The sequence below is a fragment of the Molothrus aeneus genome, chromosome 13, assembly GCF_037042795.1.
Source record: "Molothrus aeneus isolate 106 chromosome 13, BPBGC_Maene_1.0, whole genome shotgun sequence".
Taxonomy (NCBI): domain Eukaryota; kingdom Metazoa; phylum Chordata; class Aves; order Passeriformes; family Icteridae; genus Molothrus; species Molothrus aeneus.
The window spans coordinates 17,285,578-17,300,112 of record NC_089658.1 but is presented as its reverse complement, the minus strand read 5'-3'; the positions used below and the strand labels follow the sequence as shown (position 1 = coordinate 17,300,112).

Genomic DNA, 14,535 nt, shown 5'->3' with positions numbered 1-14,535 from the left:
AATCCTAGGGGTATATTTTGGGAGTGAGGGGAATCTTTGGAAATTGCAGGCTCATGAGAAGTGTGGGTGTTAATTTGTGAGCTGTCTCTGTAGTGGGGCCTTTCTGGCTCAGCTGATAAGGGAACACAAAGCCTCCCACAGGGAATGCTCACTCAGCTGTTGGCAGTGCCACTAAGGAGGTAATGGCTAAATTGGATGTAGACATGGAAAACTCTTCTCACAGGCTGCAGGGGTCCTTACAGAGGCATTTGCACAAGAAAGTCTTGGAGGAAGCTCATGTTCCTTTGCCCATGCTATTGTAATATCCAGGAACAGCTCATTCTCCTCACTGTGCCTCTGCTGGTGTTTATGAGCAGCAAATTGGCTTGGGAAAAAATAACAGTCCTGAACAGTAATTGCCTGATCATGCTTCCCAGTGAAGAGATGGATGCTCAGCATAAACCAGCTACGGAACAACAACTTTTTAAGAGGTCTTGTGTTCCTTCATCAAGCACTGGTGTGAGGGAGCCCTCCTGGAGGCTGATTGAGTAGGGAGTTTGATTAGTCTTTTCCATTAATGAGCTGCTTTTCTGTGTCCCTTCCTCTACCTTTCATTTTGCCTCAGTGTACTCTCAAAGTTGTCACTTGATGGGGCTCCACTGTGGCTCTGCAGTTACTTTTGATGATCCTCATGCCAGCAGGTCAATGATTTCACTGTGGCCATTGGGAATGTCTGTGTTGTGCAGCTTTTTCAGCCTGTCAAGATTGTTAGGGATGAACAGACTGATGGACCAAGTCTTAAACAAAAGATGGCTGTGGGTCTTTGAATCCTGTTGTCTGTCCAGGCTGAGGTGCTGCAGAACATCTCAGCAACATCAGCTTGCCAGGTGTGAATAAATCTGTATGGGGAGGTGCTCAGAGATGGGCTGGGTTCTCTAAACCCATTTATTAAACAAATATTGAAGGTTAGTTTCCAATGGATTAAGCTGATGGGCTTTTAAGCTGAGTTCTGATGCTGTAGGGTGAGCTCACCCCTTTATTAGACACCAGAGAGAGCACATGGAAGAGGACTCTTGGATGAGGAGCACGTTCATGTGCATCTCCTCAGGTGCAGGGTCCAGCTGAAATGCTTCCCACTGTTAAGTCATTGCTCCTGGGGGCTCCCTGGTGTGAGGCTTTTCTGGTGTCTGATAGGATTTGAATTCATGTTTCAGCTCTTCAGCCTTCAGAGGGGCAATGGGAGGGTCTCTCCCTCAGCCACCTCCATTCCCACGCTCTTAGGAACATTTTTCGGGCCTCTGAAGGAAACTGCTTGACAGTGACTGGCAAAACATAGTGAGGAATAAGGATAGGCAAAACACATGGATGGCATCACTGCATAAATCCTTTATTCTGTGGTGATAAAACCAGGTGAAATTCAGGGAAATCAAAGGAGATTTTGATGTTACATTTGTGTAATGAGAGCTGACCTTCACCCCAGGAAAAGAAGCTGAAGGATAATTCAGAAAAATATATTTCAGAGAGATAATCATGTGGTTTGGGGAGGCCTTAAGTCAAGCTCTTGGCTGCTTGGGATCTTTGTTTCTTGCCTCCCTGTCAGCCTTGGGTGACTGTTAGCTGGGGGACAGGATTTGCCCCATGTTATTAGGCAGTGCTTATTCAGCTATACTGCAGGATGGCAGGCTGCCTCTAAAAGAAACCAGAATGTTAATTTTGGCTTGGATGCTTGCATTTAAGCAAATAGAACATTACTGGTCAGGGGTATATTAACTTAACTCCTCTCTGTAAGCCATTACATTTACTGTCAAACCACAAAACAAGCATTAAGAGGTCTTATTAATGCATTTTATATTTATAGACATTTTAAATAAAGTGATCTGCCTTAAAGTATTTAATATCTATTTATGTTACAAGAATTTCTGAAGGGGGAAAAAGTCAGCATTACAAAATACAGGTTTATTGCTCCCTTGGTAAATGAGAATCTTAGAGGAAAAAACCCCACCACCCTCTTCTAGAATAACAGCTTAAAAGCACAGCAAACCCATTTTGGAACCCAGAAATAACAGGTAGCACTTCATGTAGCAAATGCTGTGTTTTTAATGTTATTCTGTAGTTCCATGCCCCTGAACAGAGAGTAGATTCACATTAAAAGTACTTGTTTTTTGTGAATGTCACTGTAGAGGAGCAGGCTCTTCCATTTACTAAACTAATGCTTGAAATTATAAGACAGGTTTTTCCAAGATCATGGAAGAATTTCCCTCTAAGGTGCTCTGTAATGTATTAGTAGGAACAAGCAGGGCTCCAGGGATTTGAGTTGGCTTTTTTCAAGTCACCACTGCTAAAAAGAAATCTTTTCTTGTTTTCTGGCAAGGTGTTTGATTCAGCACTGTTTTCCAAACAGGTGCTAAAGTTGTTGTCAAATGCCACCATGCCCAGCTGCAGCCTTAGCAAGGCAGTGAGGAATGGAAGAGCATGGACAGGGAGAAATGCCAGCAGAGCTGTGGGAATGCAAAACCACCTACGTAGATATAGGTGCTGATCTCTTTTTCTAGGTTAAACTCCCTTTTTACTGAGCTTTGTTGCAGTGTTTCCATTCCAGTTCTTGTCTCACCTTTGGCTTGAGAGCATCTCCTGTTCATGTCCTCCTTCTGTAGTGACCAGTGTTCAGAACTTCCTCTGAATTCCACACCCAAGTGCCTTTGTAGTAAATCCAGCTTTAAAACATGCTTATTTTGCTCAGCCATTCTGCTGGTCTGCATCTGGCAGCTAATTTCTCAGTGCATTTCATCCATGTGGAGCTGTGAGGGTGAATGTTCTGTTCTTGCAGGAGTTCTGTGCTTTTGTTTGCTCTTGTGGCTGCTTTTCATCTGAAAGAAGTGACCAGTAAAGGAAAAAGGAGATTCTAGGAACTGCACTGGTCTCTGCTTAGTCTGGTTTTCATGGTTTGGGTTTTCAGCTTTCTGGAGAGAATTGGTTCTGGAGATAACTGGTTCAAGTGGTGATAAATGGGGATGAGACCCATTGGAAAGTCCTGTCCATGGCTGTTGTGTTGCTGAGGATGAGGAGTGGCTGTTTCCAGGCAGGCCCTGAGTAGGGAGTTGTGGATGTTGGCTCCTTGCAGAGTGCAGAGCTGACTTTGCAAACCAAGTCCCACCCACACTGACCCTCAGAGCATTTGGAGACAGAGAAGTCTGAATTTCTGAATTTCCAGGACCACAACACAGTCGTTTAACAGCTGCTTTCTATGGGTTTGGGGTTTTTTTTTGTCCCCTAAGTGTATTTTTTTGGGTTTTGCAATAAATTACAACTGTGGCTTGGTTTGGAGCTTGCCTTTTTCCCTGAGAGTGCAGTGTGGAGGGAGTTTCTGCAGTGTGTTCTCCTGCAGTTCTCAGTTCTCCTGCAGCTGTTGCTAAGCCATGAGATTACTGTGGAAGCTCTTTGCAGCAGCAAGCAGGAACTTGACGTTAGTGATTTTTTGGATGCCATTAAGAGGGAAAATTCTTATGTTGTTCTTTAGGAATGATACTGTTTTACTCTCTGAAGCCTGATTTTACGCTCCACAGATTGTTTTTCATTTTGGATTTCCCCTGTGAGGGTTTTTTTTAATGTTAAAAAAGCAGATAAAATCATTTTTATCATGCTTGCATTGATGGATTTATGTGTCTGTGCTCTTGGGGGCTGGCACATAAAGGCTCCAGAGCTGCCACTGATAATCAGCTCCCTTACCTTGGTCTGGAATTTTCATGATGAGAACAGGGACATAAGGGAACATAAGGGAAAAGGATCTGAGTGTTTCATCACTGTCTACAGATTTCTCTTTTTGCTCCAGCAGCCCCAGGAGAAGGAGTTATGTCAACTGTATCTTATACAGAGCTATGAATATGTTCTTTTTCATAATGTTTAAAGGAATAATTTGAAAGCTTGGCTTTAGGTGGGTGTTAGAAATCCTATAGCACTTTTCAAAACAAGAGAAAGACAACCTCAGTAACCTGACTAAGGCTTCTGCTGTCCAAACCTCATCCAGCAGCCAAGGCAATGGGAAGGCTCCTGCTTGAGTGCAGTGCTCAGGGAAGAAAAAAGGGAAAAAAAGTCAATTTACCCTCAGGGTTGCTGTTCTAAACTCCAAAACATCTGAAACACACACGTCTCCCTCCCACCGTCCACCTGCAGAGGAAGCTCTTGAGAATTAAAAAAAAAATTAAAATGATGTAGTTTAGTTCCTCTCTGGGCCCAATTCCTTATGTCTGTGTTTGCTTTGTGCATGCTGGGGCAGGCCTGCACAGCTTATGCCAGAACTGCATTTGTTCTGCCCCTTCCATGTCAGAGCTGTGAGGAGAAGGAAAGGCAGGAGGAATGCACACAGAGGAGGATGGTCCAGCCTCCAAGCTTTCCTGTTTTCTTTAGGGCATTCTGTACAGTAAAGCACTGTCAGAGAAATGCAGGTGAAGGGGGAGATGCCAGAGACAGGCTTTATTCTTCTTCTTGTTCTACTGCACTTCTCCTTCCATTTTTTCTGTCTGTTTTGTATGGTTCTTTACCACATCTCCTGCTTCCAGAGCTCACCCTACTTTCGATGACTCCACACAGAGAAGTCAGTACAGAAGTGCAGAAGTTCCCCTGCAGCAGGGCACCCACAACACTTCAGTCACATTGACCACTTTTCCCATCCCTTCCTTTCATGCCAGTGATCCAGAACCTCCATTTCTTTTCCATCCAAGCTGCTTTCTGCCACTTGTGGTGGTGTCCTAAACAAGTAACCTTTGCATTTGGCTCCATGGCAGAGTTTCATACGGCTGACACTTCTGTTCCCAGCTGCCTTATTTTATTAAAAGGTTCTAAACCACCCAAGTATTTTTACTTTTCCCCTGTTGGAAGTAGTCACAGCAGCCTGAAGGGTGTGATGCAGTTGCAGGCTTGAGGAAGGGTGGCCCATGGTGTTGGGAGTGGGCAGGGAGGTGTCTGTGAGTCAGTGTCTCTGTCTGTGCAGCAGGAAATCTTGAGAACATCTGCAGTGGGAAATCCCATTCCTCATGGCCTGGTACCAGTTATCCCACCACCTCACTTGGCATGTGCTGCAAGTGGACACTTGGATGTGGTGTGGAACAGCACAGTCTCTGGAGTCTGGTTTTGTTGGCTGGGTGAGAAAGGCAGAAGGTTGTTGCTGCCATGATGGAATTTCATTCTTAGCAGGAAAGACCTATTTATCTGAATTATTTTATTTTAAATTCAGCTGGATTCTGTGATGATGCTTCCTTTGGGCACAATCTACCTGGACAGCCTGGTTTAAATCCAGCTGGCAACAACCTGAGCTGTGTCAGGCTCATATTTTTTTTTATCAAGTAATTTAAAAGTCTGTTTGCCTTCTCCATGGGATTCCTTCTAGCCTTATAGCCCATGATCTGAGAGAAGTTTCCCTCTGAAAGGATGGTGTTGGGTGGGACTGACACCCAGAGCTGCCCCGTGCTGGACACGGATGGTCCCAGCCCTCCCCACAGGGCACAGCAGAGCCTGTCAGGAGGGCTGGGGAGGCCTCTGTGGAAACATCTTCAAAAGAGGGGAATAAGGCTGAATAGTGGAAAAAAGTGGGGAAAAAACCCAGGTCAGAGCAGGAGGATGAGGAGCTCCAGGTGCTGGAGCAGAGGTGCCCTCCAGCCTGTGGGGAGACCATGGTGGGGCAGGTGGCTGTTCCCAACATTGTGACCTGAGGAGAGGAGCCTGTGCTGGAGCAGGTTTTCCTGATGGGAACTGCAGCCCATGGAGAGGATCCATCCTGCAACAGGGCAAAAGTGTGAGGAGGGAGCAGCAGAGAGAGCTGTTCCAGAGGACAGTCCCCATTCCCCATCCACCTGCCTGGCTCTGGGTGAGGGGGAAGGAGTCAGGAATGCAGGAGTAAAGATGAGGTATGGGGAAGGTGTTGTTTTAATTTGTCTTTTTTTTTTTTTTCTCTGTATACAAATTATTTTAATTGGCAAATTAAATTTTCTCCAAGTCAAGTGTGTGTTGCCTGTAACTGTTAAGTGATCTCCCTCTTAGAGGGAAAGGTTAATGTTCCTTCTAGGCAACACAAACCACCATCAGCCTGGGGCTCCTTTGGCCTTCATTTAAGAAAATAAGCAAACAAAGCTTGAATAAACAAGCAAAGTGGAGCCTCTTGCACTCCCAGGGACTTTTTTTTTGGTTTAGTGTCCAATTGCTCCTGTTTGAGCTCTTCTGAAATCAGAATCAGAAGAGGGTGGAAGGTGGATGGGAATAAAAGTGCAGTCAGAGTTATGCTTAGGACAGGGAGCACAAGAGAAAAGGAGGAAGGGCTGGCAGCTTTCAAGATGACATCCTGAACTGTCCAGCAGCTGGTGCTTGGTGGGTAAGTTTTGCCAGGGCAAGCAGCCTTTGGAAGTCAGTGGTGTTTGGATTTGTCTGTGCTGGCTCTGGAGGCAGCTTGACTGCTCTGATGGGAAGCCAAGCACCAGCACCCAGCAGGCTCAGGGATAAGGACCTGTTTGCTGCAATTATTCTCATTTCATGAGTGGGAACTTCATGGGATGGCCAGAGCTACTGGAGAGCTGGGAAACCAAAGATCCATCCATCCATCCATCCATCCATCCATCCATCCATCCATCCATCCATCCATCCATCCATCCATCCATCCCAGGGAAGTGAAGTGTTTGTCAGCCTCTGTAGTGGTGCAGCAGGTCTCCACTTACACAGGGGTCATCTGTCAGAGCCCTTCTCTGCAAATGTCAAGTTTTTCCCTGCCAGGTGTGTAGAGAGAGGCCTGAATGCTCTCCCAACACATCCCCAGGCTGAGCAAATAGTGCCAGCCCTTGTGTGCACTTGTACACCAGCCCCAGGGAAGAGAAATGGCTCACTGTGCTCAGCTGAAGGTCACTGGGTCAAACACTGAGTAGCTCTGTCTTGCAATCTGTGCCTAAATTGTAGGAAACATTTATGTGTGTGCTTAAATCCAACCCCAAACACTGGAGAGCTTCTTCCACTGAGCACATTCCTGAGCATTTGCACAAATAGGAAAAATACCAAGCGTTGAAAACATGATGTGCAAGATGTGCTCGTGTCTCGGGTTTGCTGTAGGAAGTTTCTGAGCCTGGGCGATGCTTGTAGCCAAAGGAGCTGTGAGCAAGGAATATTGCTTACCTGGGGCCAAACCTGCCTCCCATTTGTCAGGAGTCTCTCTTCACTGATCTTGATTTTGGTTTTTTTGATGAAATAGGGGATGCAATATTCACCTAAGGCCTTTTATGTGGCCTTTTACACCTTTTGAAATAAACCCTTCCCTCACCTTTTTTGATACTGTCTAGTTAAAACATTTGTACACTGAGCAACGTGTGGAATAAAATTCTGGGATCAATTAAGATCTTCTATTTTAACCTATAAAAGTGAGGTGAAGTATCTGAGCTGGAATGCAAAATCTGGAGAAAGTAGTAAGGTAGTTTCCGGTGCTATTTTTGTATTTCCTGAGGCTTGTGTCATTATGTGCTGCCTTATTACTATTCTCTTATATAAGATATGAAAATAACAGAGGGAAATTGCTTTTCCATTCTATTTCCTGAAGTCTAAAACACACCATTATTTCATCTTGCATTCAGATATCTCTGATATTTTAATGCTGAAGATCCATGTTGGTTGAATGCTTCATAACGTATGTCCATGTTCCTGAGACTTTATCTTTAGAGCTCCTTTGGAATATTTTTCTCCATTTCACAGCATTCCTAAATATTCTTTATTTTATTGAGTGTAGTAGCACAATCTATGTGAGGGGAGTTTTTGTGTCAATTTTTAAAAGAAGAAATGTCTAACTTTAGTCACAATTAGTTTCTTCTACTGTTACTAGGTCTTGATATTTCTACTAATAAGCTGTGGATGTTTTCTTTGCTTTTTGACAGGTGTACAACATGTTCCAGCATCAAAGCCTGGGAATTAAAGTCAACATTCGAGTGACCAAGCTAGTCCTGCTCCACAGTCGCCCTGTGAGTTCCAGCCCCTTTCTGCCCTGCTCCTGGAACTGCTCTGTGGTGTCCCACAGGGTGGAGGGGGATGTGGGGCCTCAGCATCACAAACTGTGAGGAGTTACCTGGTCCACTTCACCAGGCAGTGTTAAAGGTGGGAAGTACAAGGGCTGTGGGAGTGAAAGGAACCAGAATCCTTTTATTTATCCTTCCTGGTAAAGCTGTCTGCTTGTAGCTGCAAACCAGTCTGGAGTTAGATGTTACAGAGAGGTCTGATGCTTTAGCTAAAGACTGGCTATAATAATTTCTCCTTTTATATATATTTTTTTTTTTTTCCCCAAAGGCAAAGTTGTCCATCGGGCATCATGGAGAGAGATCTCTGGAGAGCTTCTGTCAGTGGCAAAATGAAGAGTATGGTGGGGCAAAATACCTTGGTAACAACCAGGTTCCTGGTGCCAGGGATGACACCCCTCCTGTGGATGCTGCTGTTTTTGTGACCAGGTATGGGAAGGTCTGGTTTATCAATTTCCTACAACCAGTGATGGTCAGTGATGGGGTTATCTGGTCAGGCAGAAATCTAAGAAGAAGATGATACATTTGCTGCTCAGATGGCTCAGGTGAAAGTGCTCTGTGTTGTTTTTGTGCATTCTTAACAAGGTTGTACAAAAGCATCTCTCCCCTTGAGCCAAGGTGTCACAGTCAGGGTCAGGACGTGGCTGTAGCACAGGGGGGCTTTTTCCTCACCCCAGCTGGTAGGAATGGAAAATATAGGGGAGGTTTTGGAGCCCTCCTTCCTAGGAGAAGGAAGGTGGGGAGTTGAGAACACAGCTGAGCTCAGGTGCTCCGTGTGCAGTTAGGGGTGAATCAGCTGAGCAGACAGTGTGTCAGCACTAGGGAGGGAGTTATCTCCTAAAGAAAGAGGGAGAGAAATACCACAAACTAAATTAGTTTTCTCTCTCTTTGCCCCAGGAAATAACCACTTTAACAACTCTCCTCTATCACAACTGAGATAGAGGAGGGGTGTCATTTCTGATTGGTTTGCGTATTTGAAAAGTCATGCATTTCAGATGTGAAATGATCTTTATAGAAATATTTGATCAAAATTCTTTGCACTCTGTAATTCTGAACTTAGTGACGTGTCAAACACATCAGATAAAGCAAGAAAAAGGGTGTTTAGGGACAACAGTCTTTTTTCCTCTAATTGTCTGAGCTTAACCTCACAATACAATGCATGTCCCATGTTCCTCACAGTTACCACAAATTCTGAATGGCAATTTCATGGTGTTTTAAGTTTTTGCATCCTTTAAGATGTAAAAGAAATATGCATTTTTACAGAAGTGATCTCTGAATAATGAAAGTGAGCACAAAATTATGGTGTAATGGTGCTAGAAAAACACTACTTCTTACCCCCTTCTCCCCCAGTTTGAGACAGGAAATATCTGTATTGCAGTTCAATATTACTCACCTCTTTCGCTTATTTTCTCTGCCAACAATTTGAGTAGAAATACATGTTTTTGCATAAACTGCCATCCTGAATGCAATAATCTCTAGTGTTAGATTTGTGTTAACAGCCCCACTGCAAACTGTCCATGGGATTCTGGTGAGTGTTCAGTGAAAGAGCTGGTGAGCAGGGCATGAGGCCAGCAAAGTTCTGAGCAATCTCCTCCACAGACGTGTGTGCAGCTCCCCCAAACCCTGCTCCCTCCTCTGTATTCACTGCAGTCCACCAGGCACTTGTGCAGATATTTAACAGTTTAGACAGGGGGAATAGTTCCTTTGAAGTCAACTGGCTGCACATCCTGGTTGTAGTTAAGCATGTGCTCCACTGGATCAGAGCCTAAATAAATAACTAACATTTTTGTTAACCTCATCTGGGTATCCAGTTGTCCTGCATGACAAGTGAGGCAGAGGGAATCTCTTCTGATGGGCTCTGAGCACAGGGTGGGGGGAATGAGCAGAGCATTTCATCTCTGCTGCTCTCAAAACTGAATGCATAATGTCAGGCTAAATGAGCTGGACTCAGGCTTTTGAGGAAGAACTGTAGAAGAATTTGTAGGAGGAACTGTTCACTGGATTTGCAGTGTTTTGCAGGGGGAATAGCTGGGAAAGTACAGGTTTGGTTGGGCTAGAAACCAGATTCAGCTTTGGTGAGAAGATTCAGGCCAGGGAGCACATGGCTGTGCACAGGAGCAGCATTTTGGCTGCTGGAGAGTCCAGCAGTGTGCACTTGGAGTCTTTCCTTCCTTCTTGATGTGTCCTGTCATCCTTAACCATCCTGCTTCTGCTGCATGGAGGATGCTGCATTGTTTGGAGGACTTCTGGGCCAGCAGCCCCATTCCTGTGTCAGGGAAATGAATTTTTCTCCTCTTGGCTTTGGAAATGTGTGTGTGTGTCCCTGGACCCTCCCCAGACTGTACAGATGGACCAGTGGTAGAGGAGTGGGAGCAACAGCATGTCCAGCACGAGCAATTGCGCCAGAAAAAGCAGAAGCTGAATTTTCAGCAGCTGCAGCTGCTTTAAGGACTAGAAACAGATTCTTTGGGGTCAAGCTCTGAAGAAATCCCTCTGGTTCCAGTCTGGCTGGGTTCATTTGAAACACCAAGGCATGCTTGCCTTTTGAAACTTCACCTCTCTGATGTTTCCCATACCCTCATTTGTATGCAGAAGTAGATTATGTAGGTGGCAAATATTCCTCTTGTTGGATTTTAATGGTGTCCACCTGAGTTCCAGGTAAGGGACACACTGTGCCTGTGAAATAAGATGCATTGTCCAGCTCAGTAAATAAGTGAGACAGTGGGAATAATCTGCCACAGCTGAATATAGTGTTGTGGTCTCTATAACCATCAGACTTTCCTCATTCAGATTCTGGTTTTGAACTTGCAGAAATTCAAGTCTCTGGCATCTTTGGATAGTGTACTTCATATTTTAACAGGCAGCTGACAAGAATAACTTCTGTCTGCAGAATCTGTGTATTAGTGATTTTAGAAGCATGTCTCATTTGAAACACATTCCCTCTCTTGATCTGTCTCTTGCATTCCCTGGGAAATCTTCAGGCACACTGGTGTTATCCCAGCTTCTGGCTGGAGGTGTTTGGGTCAGCTATTAGACTGAAGGTGATGTGATAGCAGAGCAAAGAACGTCCCAGCACTGACAGGAACAGAATTCAGAGCTGTCTTTAAGCAAAGACTTGTTTTTTCCTGACACAGTGGTGTAGTTGTTCCATTTGCAGCCTGGTCCTCCCTTCCACACTTCTCCAGCTCTTTGCCTTCCCATTAAATGGGCAAATGGAGGAATTCACTGTGCATGGAGGAAACTGGGCACATAGTGCTGCTGAATGTACCTATGGATGTGGAAAGTTTATTTTGGCAGGTTCTGGACTGTACCAGTTTCCTGTGTCCTTTAGCTTTATGACCCTGCAGGGTTAGACTGGTCGAAAGATGTCCTTTGAAGGATGCTGGGAATGGCCACTTAACAGAATGCTTCTTATTCCTGTTGCACAGTTCAACTTCTGTCCTTCTTTCTCACAGGAAGGACTTGAATTGCAGAGTTCAGCTTAGCACAGTTAGGTATTTTTTTCCAGTTGGTGGGAGCCAGATGGAAGAGTGACTGTAGGAGGAGTTCTGAGCTCTTCTAGCTATTTTTATTGAACAAAACAATGAACTTGTTGTCATTTTTTTTGAGAATTGTTGTACTCTGCTAATGGAAACCTCTGCTGGGTACCACACATGATAATGACTGAGAATTTCACAGGTCACAGGATGAAAATTCATGTCCTGCTTGATTCAGTCAATGGCTAAAAGTGAAGAGTAAAACTGGTTCACAGCTTGAGCTGTGATTGCAATGTATTAGCCAAGATCTCGTGTGATAAGGTCAGATGTTGGACTTGAACTGCAGCTCCTGCAGTAAGAGTTTTATTTCAACATAGCTCTGCAAAAAATTCTGCTAACAGGACTGTGTCTCTGTGGTAGGAGACCTTTGCACGTGCAATAAATATTAAAATATCTTTTCTGCATTGTTGAGTATCATTATAGTATCAGTCATGTCAAGCTCTCACTTCAAAATTACCCATGCAGTTGAGCTCAAAAATGTGCCAGAGAGATGCCTGTTAGTGAAACCTTTTTAAAAGCAGATCAGTGTCAGGTGCCAGGATGGAGCCATTTAAATCACTGGTGTGACTGAGCCACAGGTGAGACAGATCATTCTCAACACCTTTCCATGCAGTGTTCTCCCCCTGGCTGCCAGGGAAGGACTGTAGGAGTTTCAGCAATGGGCTTTGTGATGAGGTGTGCCCTTGTCTTTGGAAGAAGACTGAGACCCACCGCGTTGGTTTGTAACTGAAGGTCTGGATGTGCTTTTCTGTTTGGCCACAGAGTTTTGGGATAAAGTATTTACAATGGTCCAGAAGGCTAAAATCCTGGCATTTTTGTACGTGTATTTGAACAGAAGATGGAGTCTCTTGGTCTTGTGTTTATGACAGTTTTAAGGATGGGCTGAGCAGGTTTCATACTTGAATTTCCAGTGATGTCCAGTTCTGCTGCTGATGTGCTTCAAGCCTTTCCCTGACCAAACAGCACCACAACACTCTCTTCACACACAAGGGTTGTTCTACCTCTGTAGGAGAGCCTGCAAGTTGTGCTGGATCATTTACTGACCCCTTATTTACTAGCATGGTGGTAATTCCTCTGTGGAGCTGCCAGAAAGTGCCAGACACCTTTTGGTGTGGGGCAGTGTGAGGAGCAGAAATTCTGTGCATTATTCGCAGGGCTGGACAGGCTCTGGAGAGAGAGAGGCTTTTCTAGCTGTGGCCTCCTGCCATCCACTAATAGTTGAGCTATCTGTTGTCACAAGAAAAGCATCTGTTTGATTTAGCAGTTTATATAACATAATAAGTCCTTAAATAAACCTCTGTCAAGCTGGCTCTGGGAAGCCGAGCAGGCGCGCTGGTGCCAGCTCCGTCAGGAGACTGTCATTAGTCTTCCTTGGGAAGGCTGCAATGCCAAGGTGTTGAGACACAGGCTGCAGTGAAAAATGAAAGCTGGGGCCGGTGTGTGGTCGTAGCTTCCGATTTTTGGTTGGTTTCTGTCTGATTTTTTTAACACTTTGATGGTTGTTATGGTTTTTCTGCACTGAAGCGTGGTTGGTTTTCAATGTGTGCTGAACAAGGGCTGGGAATGGCTGTTTGTGCTCTCCTTCCAAGCCCTTGACAGCTTGATTTGTGGCTTTCAAAGGAGTTTGGTGTGGAGGGTCTGGATTCATCAGCCACAGTCCTGGGCCTTAAATCTCTTTTCCTATAAACCCTAGTTTCATAACTTTCTTCAAGGAAAGAGCGCTTTTAATATTTATCTATTTTTATATTTCTTCTAAGTATTTTCTTTTTCTAAGTATTTATCTTTCTCGAAGTATTTTCGATCTTCCTCCTGCCAAACTCTTACACTCCAAACCCCAAGGGGACTCAGGCATTTCAAATGGCACACTGCAAATGTACCAGTGGGATTCTCTTGCCTCCTCCCAGGGTGAGGAAAGCCAAGGTGATAGAGACAACAGTTCCTCAGCTTCCCTTGGGTTAAAGAACTTCTGAAATGTTTTTGCACATGTGATGTTTCTCTGCAGCTCCTCTTTATTGTGGATTGCCCACCAAAGCAGCCCTGGTGAAGAGAGCTCCTAAAAGTTTAGGTCTAAGTGCTTCTTGAAATGTAGTCAAGCTAATAATTTAGGTATAAAATACTTTTCCCCACACACACTTGTTTTTCTGTCATGAGGAACCTCATGTACAAAATATTCTCACATGAAGTGTAAGTGCTTTGGTGGTGAGCTTCAAGGCTTTTATTCTGTTTCTGTTTAATACAGAAACATCCATGGATCCCTGGCTGATTTGTGGGTGCCACTGGCATCTGTAGTATCTTCTCCTGCCTTGATGAGATGTGGGGAACAAATGGAATCTCTTGAACCTCTCTGTGTTGGATTCAAACCGTAACATGGCAAATCTGAGTGTAATAATTGGCTGAAGCCAATTTACCCATTACCAGGAAAATCCTGAAATTCTCTTTCTTCTTCTGTGTCAACATCTGTCTTTCTCTGTTTAGTCCTCCTTTTTTCATGTTCTTTTCTATTCTAATGAAGAATTGAGGATTTCTGGGTACATATTATTAGTTCTGTGCCTTCACACATCTCCTACTCCCACTGTCTTTTAGGGTGCATCACAGGGTGTCTGCTCCTTATTGTTACAATTCTCTTGTGGAAGGAGCTTCAGTTTTAATCCAGTGGTGGAATAAATGTGACATCACAGACTGAGGCAGGACTTTTTTAGGTGCTGACTCTTAAGTCTGATGATGGGACTGTGGTATATGTGGCTGATTCACATAATTGTCTGTAATCTCAGTAGCAATCAGGGCTGCTATCTCTGTTGTCATCGTGTACGCTGCACAGCAGCCTTACAAAATCCCCAGACCTCAACACCCATGATGTGTGAGTCATGCACCACTGCTTCTCCCTGCTCTGGAGGCACAGGATACATTTCACTTCTGTTCTGTTTTTCTTTCTAGGACAGATTTCTGCGTGCACAAAGACGAGCCTTGTGACACTGTGGGTAAGTGCA

At 44.5% G+C, this 14,535-nt stretch overlaps 1 protein-coding gene across 1 annotated transcript in view; it reads left to right on the top strand.

Annotated features, from left to right (window-relative positions):
• The window catches only part of ADAMTS17 (ADAM metallopeptidase with thrombospondin type 1 motif 17), a 152,030-nt gene that overhangs the window by 20,722 nt on the left and 116,773 nt on the right, over positions 1 to 14,535 (top strand). Inside the window, exons 5-7 of the mRNA XM_066558883.1 lie at positions 7,878 to 7,961; positions 8,284 to 8,441; positions 14,483 to 14,526. Coding sequence (XP_066414980.1) covers positions 7,878 to 7,961; positions 8,284 to 8,441; positions 14,483 to 14,526 — 286 coding nt within the window. The remainder of the gene's footprint in view (positions 1 to 7,877; positions 7,962 to 8,283; positions 8,442 to 14,482; positions 14,527 to 14,535) is intronic.